Genomic DNA, 11,082 nt, shown 5'->3' on the forward strand with positions numbered 1-11,082 from the left:
CATCATCTTTTCTTTCTTGTTTTTCTACCCTTTCATTTTTTTTTATAAACCTATAGTTTTTTTTTCTCTATTCGTTAGATATTTTGGTCAGAGAAAAAAGGGTTATGGGTTACTAAAGCCCGGACAGCCTGCCCAACATACAGTTCTTCCTAAGCTGTCTTCTGATTCCAATTGGGCAATGTGAGCATGTCATACTTATGCAGGAGGTAATGTTAATCTTCTTTCTTCTACAGATATCTCGGAAGAGACAGCTGAAATAATTTTAGATGGCAGCCCAACAAAACCTTTACCTCCATTTGATTCTTCTTTAGTCCTTGCAATCATATAGTTCCAATCAAGGCCCAGCAGATTTGAGTGAAAAAGCTTCGAGACTACGAAGAAACCCAATTCGTATAATACATGAATCATCTGCAGAGATCAAGTTGAGTAGAAGAGTACTCTATCCTGAATTCATTTGGGAAAGAAACTATATACCTTACCGATCATTCAGCCGTTTGACCCATTATGAGACTTTGTCGAACCACATTTTAATATATTAATTTTTGTGAGTGTAGCCATTTCCTCTTATGGAAGATTGAGATGAGTGCATGAGACTCATTTTTTAATATGATTTTGATATATATATATATATATATATATATATTTAAATTAATAATTTATTTTATTTTAGTTAGTCTATCGAAATATTTTTAATTAATAATTTAAATTAAATTAAATAAAAATTAATAGGTTGGTTAGTCTATCGAAACCGAATGGAGACACATATAATCGCTTATTTAATGTAAAAGAAGCATAATAACTGAGCCGCCAAGATGGGGGCATGCGGTGGCCAAAGGTGGTTGCATGGGAAAACTGTAGTATGATCCAAAGGTGGAATAACTTGCCGTAAGGGTTTACAGGCTGTTCTATTTGTATGTGCTGAGGGGCCCATCACCATGTCACTATCCATCCTTCCACATGATCCAATCAATACTTATGTGGCTACCGACACATGGTTCTGTTCTTGCATCTCAATCATGCTTCACCCCCCCAAATGGACATCTTTCTCCTCCTATCCACACTCGTGCCATTTTCTTGAAATGTACTTTGGGTAACTTCTTCTCGTGCCTTCCAACATACGGAGATCTTCGTTGTCAGAGGAAAAAGTTCGGCTGCCATGAAATCTCAGCTTACAACAAAAATTAACCAAATATTTCTTCGGTCACATAATTATTAAGGGTTTTTTTTTGTCTCGAGGATCTGTAATTGTAGTCGAAGAAGAAAAACCAAGAAAATACAGCAGTGGCAGAAGAGTGGTTGGGGCAAGCCGCATGCCTTTTTCTCACGAGACAGTCGTCACACTCTCTTTCTAGCATATTGAGATCCCCAAAGCTTCCTCGAGTCATCAAGAAAGATGGAACAGAGCAGATCTTGCAGAGTTCTTCCTCCGGTCACCTGCTATGCCTTGTGTCGGCTGCTGTCTTCTCTCTGTCTGATCCTCCTCGATTCGCCAAGGGCAAATGCATACCAGAACTACACGGTTGGGGACTCCCTGGGCTGGTATGACAGGCTCCAGGTGCCGCAGGTCAACTACCAGAAATGGGTTTCAGGCAAAAACTTCAGTCTTGGAGATTTCCTCAGTGAGTTAGTTCCCTCTCCTGCACACAGGTTCTTTAGGCTGTCACATAACCAACCCCTTCATATGGATAATGCTTTGGTTTCTTGTTTCTGAAATACAAAGTTGTATCTGCTTTTGTTTGATTCTTAGAGCTTCAAAGCCACGACATGGAATTTATTACACTTGGTTCTTTTTTTTGAGTGATTAATTTGAATTCATCAATCGAATACTATAAAAGTTCATGTACTGCTGCACATTTAGCGAGTTTGGATCGAGGAAAAGGATTATACGTTCCAGCTTCTAGATTCTGTTTACCGATCTTTCTTCTTGTATCGTTTCTCTGCAATGGATCATGGACGATGTTGCTGCGATGCAGTTTTCAACACAGACAAGGGGCACACGGTGGTGCAGACCTACAACGTGACCACCTACAAGCGCTGCAACTACAACGACGCCGAGACCGACGACACCATCGAGTGGTCGGCCGGGGCGCCAAAGTTCAGCAAGGAGAAGGTGAGCATCGCGGTGCCTCTGCTCAAAGAAGGGATGACTTACTTCTTTTCGGGCAACAACGACGGCCGGCAGTGCCGGCACGGGCAGCACTTCAAGATCAACGTCACCCACGGGCAGGGCCTGCCGGAGAGCCTTGAGCATCAGGCGGAAGCCCCTGCGCAGGTTGCCCCGGAGAAGGGTGGCGTGGTGCCCGGGGAGGCTGTTCCCTCCGTGCCTTCCAGCTTCAGTAATCCAGTCCAGGCAGGCAGCGTGGAGGCTTCGTCGGCGGCTGGAGAGAGCCTGGCGAGGATGCTGAGGAACCAGCAGCAGCGGGATTGGAGGTTTCACCTCGGATTGAGCCTTGTGGGTGTTCTGCTCGTCCACGGATGAAGAAGAACTAATAACAAGTGTGATTGTTCTTTCGATTCTTTTCATTTGATTCGAGTTTGTGTGCCGTGGTTTACATTCGAGTGTGATTCAACTTGTAGATGTTAGCGACGATAATTCATGAAAGGAATCGGCTACTGTGCTTTATTAGTTCTCACTCTTGCCTGTGTTGCTCCTGCTTCTGCTGTGGGATCGCCGTTCCGGTGAGCAAAACGCTTCAAACTAAGCCGGAGATTTCCAATGTCTTGTTCATGGGAGAGAGTCTGCTGGACAATTATTGGCTACAGCACTTGCAACATGATGAGAACATGAATTATTTGTACCAAACACGAGGCAGAATCACCAATAACATAAAATCAATATTTGACAATTATTGATCACATAACTCAGACATTTTAAGGATTAACATCATCATAAGACTGAGTTTGAACAAAATATGTTTATTCTGAAAGTAAATATAGCAAAATTTAAAAGGATAAATTCCCAGGAAAAAAAAGTAATTTTAGGTTTTTCTCGTACCCCTTTTATTTTTATTTTCGCATTGGATGAATCCATAGGATGAATTAATTTTAAAATTAAAATAATAGCATATCAAATTAATTTTCTAAATTAAATTGATAAGTAAATCAGTTTGGATCCATTTAAACAAAATAGTGATTTTAATTTTATTATTTTGAATTAAAAAATATATATATTTTTTAAAAATAAATGATGAAGACAATATTCGAATCTAAAATCTTATAATATATTATCAATATTTTTATCAACCAAGCTAATTAATACATTCAAAAATATATTGTATGAGGTATATACGGACAAAGGTCTGTTGATCAATATTTAAGATATAAAAAATATATTGAAACAATTTTTGGCAATAGAGTCTGATCAAAACTTAATACAATAAAAAAACTTTTAAAATAAGATCTTATACTGTAAAAACTCGATTTTTACTAATAAATCATCTTTATTCTTTTCTCCTTTGCTTCATCCTAATCTAACGGCTCCGAGTGACGCCACCTCATCGCAGAGCCGTACTGGTTTGTCCCGTTCGTGTACTATGCTTGTCTGAACACGACTTGGCACACGACAGGAAACGGAGCGCGCATACGGTGCGGTTGGCGCCAAATCCCACTTAGGTTGGTTGAGTCGCTGCGGAAGTCGGTACTTAATGAGCTCTCTGGATCCATTATGTTACCCTCCGACGGGATCAATGTTTTCGTCGTTCCAAAGAAAGCATGATGGGCGCGACGGGACGCGGCAGCTTTATTTATTGGTCTAATACGCAACAAAGACGCCGAGAGCTCGGAGGAACTCACTGTGCTGCCCACTCTTCCCAAAACCCATGGCGATCTTGCGCGCCCACAGGGGCAAGCACAGGCCGAGAGCCCTCGTCGTTCCGCTGCTGGCGGTCTCAGCCGCTGCAGCCCTCGCGGTCATCTGGTTCGTGTTCTTCCCTCCGATGCTGACCTCCGGCTTCTCCCTTGCACCTCCAGCGGCCGCCTACGCGTCCGAGAGTGAGGGTTCGAGCGGGTTGGAACGGAAGTACTTGTACTGGGGCAGCCGGATCGATTGCCCCGGGAAGCATTGTGATTACTGCGCTGGCCTGGGCCACCAGGAGTCCAGCCTCAGATGCGCCCTCGAGGAGGCTCTCTTCCTCCAAAGGTCGAATATTTTCCCCTTTTTTGTGGCTTTGTCTTCTGATTCTGACTACATTTGGGCTCCATGGCTTCTGTTTTGGATTTGCAGGTAGACATTGGTTTCATCTTCATTTTTTATATCAAGCGTGGTTTTCCTTTGTACATGTTAAAGTTTGCATTTTGTTGAGATTTTTGTGTTAAATATCTTTTTCTTATTTTTAAAAATTTCGAGAACTTTATTGGTTTCTTGAGCTTCATGCCGGGTGCTTTTCCTCCAAGACAGTAATTTCCTTTTGAAGAATCGAAGTCAAGGAAATGTGGTACAATTGAAGTGCACATATTTCATGTTCTTGCTAGTTATTGTTCAGAAAGGTCGATTCCTCCTGCTGCTCTTCAAGTCTTTTGGTCTGTGTCTGTCGTTTTTTCTTCTTACTTACTTCCTCCTTATTTCCTGCATAAGTATTGGTAGTTTTGAATCTCTTTTTAACTTTTTGTGTTGAAAAAAGATTACTTCTTGGTCTTCTTTTCTTTCTTTTGGCAAATTTTCTGGTTTATTGAGCTTTATGCAGGAAACTCTTCCTTCGAGTCAAGGAAAATTTAATGAGTGCATTGCATTTGCTTGCAAGTTATTGTTAGAGAAAATGATTAGAGATTGCATAAGGCAGTTAAAATTTGAAACATGGCAATCATTTTGGATTTGGTATTGGTCTGAAATAATTGTTCTCCATCTTGCAGAGTGTTTGTAATGCCATCTAGAATGTGCATCAACCCATTACATAACAAGAAAGGGATCCTCCACCAGCACAGCAATACAAGTTCAGAGGAAAGGTGCGGCCGCATAAATTAACTAGCATATGCATAGCAGAAATTGGATTTATACCATAATGGTTTTTTAGCTTTTCATATCTCTATTGTGCTCACTTCTGATGTAGTTTGTGGTGTTACTCTATTCTTTAGTAATTAAGTTAGAATGTCAATTGAATGGATGATTGATCAGACGAAGTTTTAATTCATGACTTTGATTCTATGTACTCTATCCCATGTATGAGATGGAGCTGGCAGGATGCTTATGTCCATGTGTTTGTTAGACACTGTAGTAGTTCTAGTAACTCATTTTGAAATCCTTATCCGGCATTGTTCCATAGATATAAGGTGCTGCCTATTTTGTGGGTAGCCAGTTCAATTTAATTCTAAACTGACTATTACTTTGGACTTGTCAAGTGAACTATTCTAGGCTTCTTGAATCAAATTGAATTTTGAGATATAGTTTCTCTACTTCCTCAACTTTTGCATTAGTTTCCTGACCAGGAAAGTGGTCAATATGACAATCCAGGAGCCAGTTACTTATCCAAGCTAAAGAAATTTGCTCATCTGTTCATTCCTTTGCCTCTGAAATATGTTATCTAAGTCAATTTCCATTATAGTTGTTCACTGGCTTGAAGCTGTAACACTAATATTTACTAATGTTCACAAATCTAAAGTTGTAGTCACACATTTAATTGTTTGCTCATTTTTTCACTAGTGTATGCTCCAATTCCATTATTGATCAGTCAAAAAAGGGGATTTTTGGAAAAATTTAATGTATTTAACTTTAGTTCTGCATGTCCGGCGACGAGGTAGATTTTGAGATAATGCTATTTCAATGTATCATTATATCTTTACCTCTCTATATAGACATGGTTGATAAAATGACTGATTGTGCTTCAAAATGGTTTTAGGTGGGCAGCAAATTCATGTCCAATGGACTCTTTGTATGATTTTGACCTCTTTTCAAGTAAGGTGCAAGTGATATTGGACAATTCAAAGATGTGGTATCGAATACTTTCAACAAGTATGAAATTAGAAGAGAGTGGGGTGGCACATGTTGAAGGAGTTAGCAGAGTTGATCTCAAAGAAAATACCCATTACTCAAATGTCTTGCTAATAAACCGCACCACAAATCCGTTAGCATGGTAATATTCCACACTTTGGTTTCTCATCCTTTCTACTTCTAGACCTTAGAAACATAGCTTATTATCCAATATGCTACCATGAAAATAAAGAAGATGCATAATCCATCCAGGTTTATGGAGTGCAAGGATCGAACTAATCGCAGCTCTGTTCTGCTGCCATATTCTTTTCTCCCCATGCTTGCTGCTAGGAAATTAAGAGAGGCAGCAGATAAGGTACTAATGCTTAAAATACTTTAGAAGTTGATGAAAAGCATTCAAATAACAAATGTTTGTTCAATAGTCTACATTCTCAGCAAATAAATATTCTTTCAGTTTAATTAAAATATCTGGTTAATATCTTGATGATATTTTCATTTTATGCTTTTCATGTATGACTTTAATTACAGCTAATATGCTCATGACTAAACTAATAATCTTACTGCTGTCGCTTCATCTACTTCCTAAGTATGTATTGTTCCTAAAATAACCCCTTCCTAAGTATCTATCCCACTCCTTAGTAACTATTTCTGTTACAAGATTTTTATTTTGCAAATTGTCACAACGATACTGTTCTTTAAGAACATGTTCTAAGCTGCATGCACAAACTAGTAATGTCTAAAAAATTTCTGACATTTGGTTCTACATGTCAAATATTTTGAGTATCTAATTGTGGATTGTATATAGTAATCTAAAGAGCCTCTTCGTACAGATTAAAGGTCTACTTGGTGATTATGATGCTATTCATGTTCGCCGAGGAGATAAAATAAAGACCAGAAAGGACCAATTTGGAGTTATTAGGACCCTCCATCCCCATCTTGATAGAGACACACGCCCTGAATTCATTCAACAGAGAATTGAAAAATGGATTCCAGCAGGGCGTACACTTTTTATCGCTTCAAATGAAAGGTCACCTGGCTTCTTTTCACCACTCTCTGCTAGGTATAAGATGCAATATTAAATTTTTTATTCATTTCTAGAAAAAGAGATTTACTTTTGACTTATCAGGGCTGCTCGATTTATTATATTTATACCTTTTCGGAGTTGGGTAATATCAACAGTATAGTAATTGTCCACGTATGGCCAAGTCCATTTCAGATTTCTTAGCCTCTGTTTATCTTTTTAGCAATAACCCATGAAGATCTTGGCTATGATAACAGAAGCTCAGGTTATTCTTCTTGTATGGGAGATACTTTTTTGTTTCCTAAGCTAGTATTTTGCTGTTAACTCTATCAGTGAGTCTCATAAAACATATGCGACTGCCTATCAATGCATATCCACCTTACTGGTAAGCCACCAAGAAATGTACTTTTATCATGCACATATTTTGAATCTCATCCATGTAAAACTTTCTATAATCATATGACACCTTCATAAATGGCAAGCTTATCAAGAATACTCATTGGATTTAATTATTAGATTCTCTTATCAAATTTGAATTTTTAAAAAGAGTTGTTACAGTTGTTTTCTCAGTCGAATCATTTCAATTAATGGTCATCACCTTCAAAAAAAAAAAAGTTGTTTATTTATGAAGTTGTTCTACAGCACCTATGATGCATGTTTTTCAGGTGTCAATAGATAATTGTTCTTAAGTTGGATACATGCAATATATATATATATATATATATATATATATTTATGAAGCTGGTCTGAGACACCTGTGGAAGTATTTTTCAGGTGTTATAATGAATTGTATTTTTGCCAAAAAAATTAATGCGTTTGAATCTATAAGAAAACTTGTAGATGTCCATTGAGCTCAGCTCTTTTCTTGGAAGGAGTGACTACAGTAAAGAATTTGCTGTTTCAATAAACATGTATTCATAGCTACTTTGTTTGTTTAAATCTCCTGTTTAAGAATCATTTCTATTTGGCTTCATTTACTCGATTCTTATTTCAGTTTAAACACAATACAGGTATAAGTTGGCATACTCATCCAATTTCAGTGACATTTTGGACCCAGTGATTGAGAACAATTATCAGCTCTTCATGGTAGAAAGGTTGGTTTTAGTAGGTGCCAGAACCTTTGTGAAGACCTTCAAGGTAGACGAGAAGGATCTCAGCCTGACCGATGACCCAAAGAAGAATGCCAAGCGCTGGCAGGTACCCATCTATACCATGGAGAGGGAAGGAAGATAATTGGAATACATCAAGAAATACTCATCCCATTTCCCTGCAGCAACAAATGAACTTGGACTTCAAATCCTATTCTTGGTTTTTTTGCCTTGTCCAGGCACAAAGATGGGGATGTCATTACATGATCCTGCTCTCAGATTTTGAATACGCTACTTGTGGGAAGACTAGAAAAACAAGTTCATTGTGTATTTTTCGGGAGGTGATGCATGGTGCTTTAGAAAACGAGAGAAATCAATATATTTGTCACCTTAATGGGTTTATTGTTCTGTGTATTAGTGTGTTTGTTACTCAAATATAAACATGATTGATGGCAAAAACACCTTGGTCTACGAGGAATTTGGTTTCCTTTCACATATTATGATGATTTAGGAGATGTTTAGATAAAAGTTTAATTGATTTAGGATATCTGTTTTAGATAAGTTTGTGATTGAGTTTTCATATGTTTATGTGACATGAGTCTAGACTATAAACAAGAGTGTGGTATCTTTTTTTGGGGTACCAAGTGATATTAAGGGGTAGCTGCAGATGAGCTACAACGTTTTTTTATATTTCGAGTTATTATGGTTATGTTATTAGTGTTTGACTTTTTCTTGTTCGATTTTAATTTCGAACCATAGTATCAGAGCCGCAATGGTGAACAACAAGACAGGTATTGTTATAAGATTTTTGTCATTGATAGTCTTAATTTTTAGAGAAGATAATTATTTGACATGGAGTAGGAAGATGAAAACTTGATTTAAAAGACAAGATTTTTGGGAGATTATTGAAGAATGTTATAATGTAGCAAAAGCCATTAGAGAAGATTAAAAAATGGATTTACATATTCTTTATTTTTTTCAAAGGATTTTCTTAAGTTTTTACTGCAACAAATTCTAAAGAGGCTTACGTATGCAATTTCGAATAGTACCGTTCGGTACGACGGTAAGTACCGGTCCGACGGCATATTAGTACGTGGATCGTTCGCTACCAGATGGACCGTATTACAGTGTTATAGTGTTATACTGTAGCAATACAGTACTATAGTAAGAGAAAATCGTTCGATAAATCCTGAAATATCGTTCGGTATGTCTTTGTGTATCACTCGGTACGTCGGTATCATACCATACCGAACCAACCTCGAAACACTGGTACAATACAGTATTGTATACCTTGGATCAGACAATAAACATGAAGAATAGAATAAGAAAAACATGAAAAGTAATAATCAAGGTTACTACGAGAGGAATATTCATTATTATTCTTGTAAAAAAATGTTTGATTAGATCGAATGATTTTGTTATTTAAAAAGATAGTATCAAGTAACTAATTTTGTAGGCGGAGATGATAAATATAAAAAAAATTACATTTTGCAAGTTAATCTATTAATGATGCACCAAATCCATAAATAATGAGTTATATGACTCGATTAAGAAATAAGATTTTTGACATTTTAAAGTTCAGTTTAGAAGTTGATATCAGTCTTAAAGATGATGATATTATAGCATTGGATTGGATGATGATGATGAGTTATATGATGCAGATGTTAATCTACGTTTAAAATCCTCTTAGAATCAATGTTGAGTTGAAATATAGTGCTAGTGTTGAGTCAAATTTGAAAATGTATAATTTGTGATTTACAAGTATTAAATCTTACTGCTTTTGAAGAAAGTTCTAAATTAGTTCAGAGACCAAAGATGAAGGATTCATTATTTTTCCAAGAGATTTATTGATACATCTAATTAACATTCAAGCAACGTATTCATGCAAAGAAAGTTCTCTGAAGAACTCGATCTACAAGATAATGTTCGAAACATGAGTTTTAAGTTATTCTGATTCTATTATTAAGTATTTGACTTAATCGCCTCTGTCGTTTGATCCAAGTTACCCGACGGCTAATGAAAACACCTTGTCCGAATCTAGATGGTTTGGTTGGATATGTTACCCGAGTCCTATAGCTATCCAGGTAACAATCGTATTGAACTTAAGCCGGCAAACAAAAAAGAAAAGAGGGAATAACTGAGGTAAAAAGATCATTTCAGTATTCCAAAAATAGAAGGATATCAAAATTATTTTGTCGATCGTTTTCATGTCAATATAATTAACTATTAAGGATCTCAAATCTCAATATATTTTGACTGTGTACGCAAGCAACTTAATTGTCCCGGGCCTTCTGGCATACACTTGAGCTTCCTACGATGGTTGAGATGGACGTGCATCACACTTTTCGAGTTCAATGCCTAATACCTATTTCCTTCTTCTTTATTTCCAACGATCAATTTGTTCCACTAGAGTCAGTTCTATCAACAACCTGCACCATTAAATAAAGCTCGTATTCTATACAGCTGAACACTTTCCTACTCCCACTTCTTTATCCCTCGAGATAACCCCCATCAAGTAAAATCGATATTGAGCAGCCAACGGAGCAGTAGACAAGGTTTTCGTCTTTCTATCAACCCAAGTTTGGCCAGCTTCATCTTACTCCATGACAAGACTCTCAATCATCGACCTTGTCACATATTCAGATATGCTTTGCATAGTTAGAATCTAACCAAAAAGCCACCCAAACTATACAGTGTGTGGCATATGCAATATTATATAACATAAATTTGTTTGAAGAATTCATAAGAAACAAATCAATGCCGTCAACTAGCTAGCTATTGACGATATCACAAGGTGCAACAGAAGCTCACGCTGCCTACTAAAGTTCTGATTCAAGGTCGACATCGACATATACCTTCCCTTGAACAAGTCTGAATTTGATTCGTGATATAATCTTCGTTTGTTACAAGTAAGAGAAACACGGCAGTAGTTCCAATATTTGCACAATCTGCAAAACAACCAGAAACATAAACTACTGACACTTGAAAACACAAGCATTCACACAATGAGAAACACAGTTGTTCCATGGGGTTTCTCTTGACAGGCAGAA

The 11,082-nt window shown here is 37.3% G+C and overlaps 2 protein-coding genes across 3 annotated transcripts; both read left to right on the forward strand.

The window, feature by feature from the left end:
- The first annotated feature begins 1,239 nt into the window (after positions 1-1,239).
- Positions 1,240-2,626, forward strand: LOC135607142 (early nodulin-like protein 18). Of its 2 annotated transcripts, none has more exons than XM_065098709.1 (2): positions 1,240-1,619; positions 1,974-2,626. In XM_065098709.1, exons 1-2 carry the CDS (start codon positions 1,394-1,396, stop codon positions 2,477-2,479), a joined length of 732 nt encoding a protein of 243 aa, XP_064954781.1. In that variant the 5' UTR covers positions 1,240-1,393; the 3' UTR covers positions 2,480-2,626. The 2 variants fall into 2 exon arrangements, with proteins under 2 accessions (XP_064954781.1, XP_064954782.1); XM_065098710.1 differs by having other exon boundaries at positions 1,491-1,623.
- A 1,090-nt stretch (positions 2,627-3,716) lies between these two features.
- On the forward strand, positions 3,717-8,440 carry LOC135606433 (uncharacterized). The gene is made up of 6 exons (XM_065097464.1): positions 3,717-4,138; positions 4,849-4,941; positions 5,832-6,065; positions 6,176-6,278; positions 6,754-6,983; positions 7,955-8,440. The coding sequence occupies exons 1-6, from the start codon at positions 3,819-3,821 to the stop codon at positions 8,175-8,177; spliced, it is 1,203 nt and encodes a 400-aa protein (XP_064953536.1). The 5' UTR covers positions 3,717-3,818; the 3' UTR covers positions 8,178-8,440.
- Positions 8,441-11,082: the final 2,642 nt, after the last annotated feature.

This window comes from Musa acuminata, chromosome BXJ2-3, assembly GCF_036884655.1.
Source record: "Musa acuminata AAA Group cultivar baxijiao chromosome BXJ2-3, Cavendish_Baxijiao_AAA, whole genome shotgun sequence".
Classification (NCBI taxonomy): Eukaryota; Viridiplantae; Streptophyta; class Magnoliopsida; order Zingiberales; family Musaceae; genus Musa; species Musa acuminata.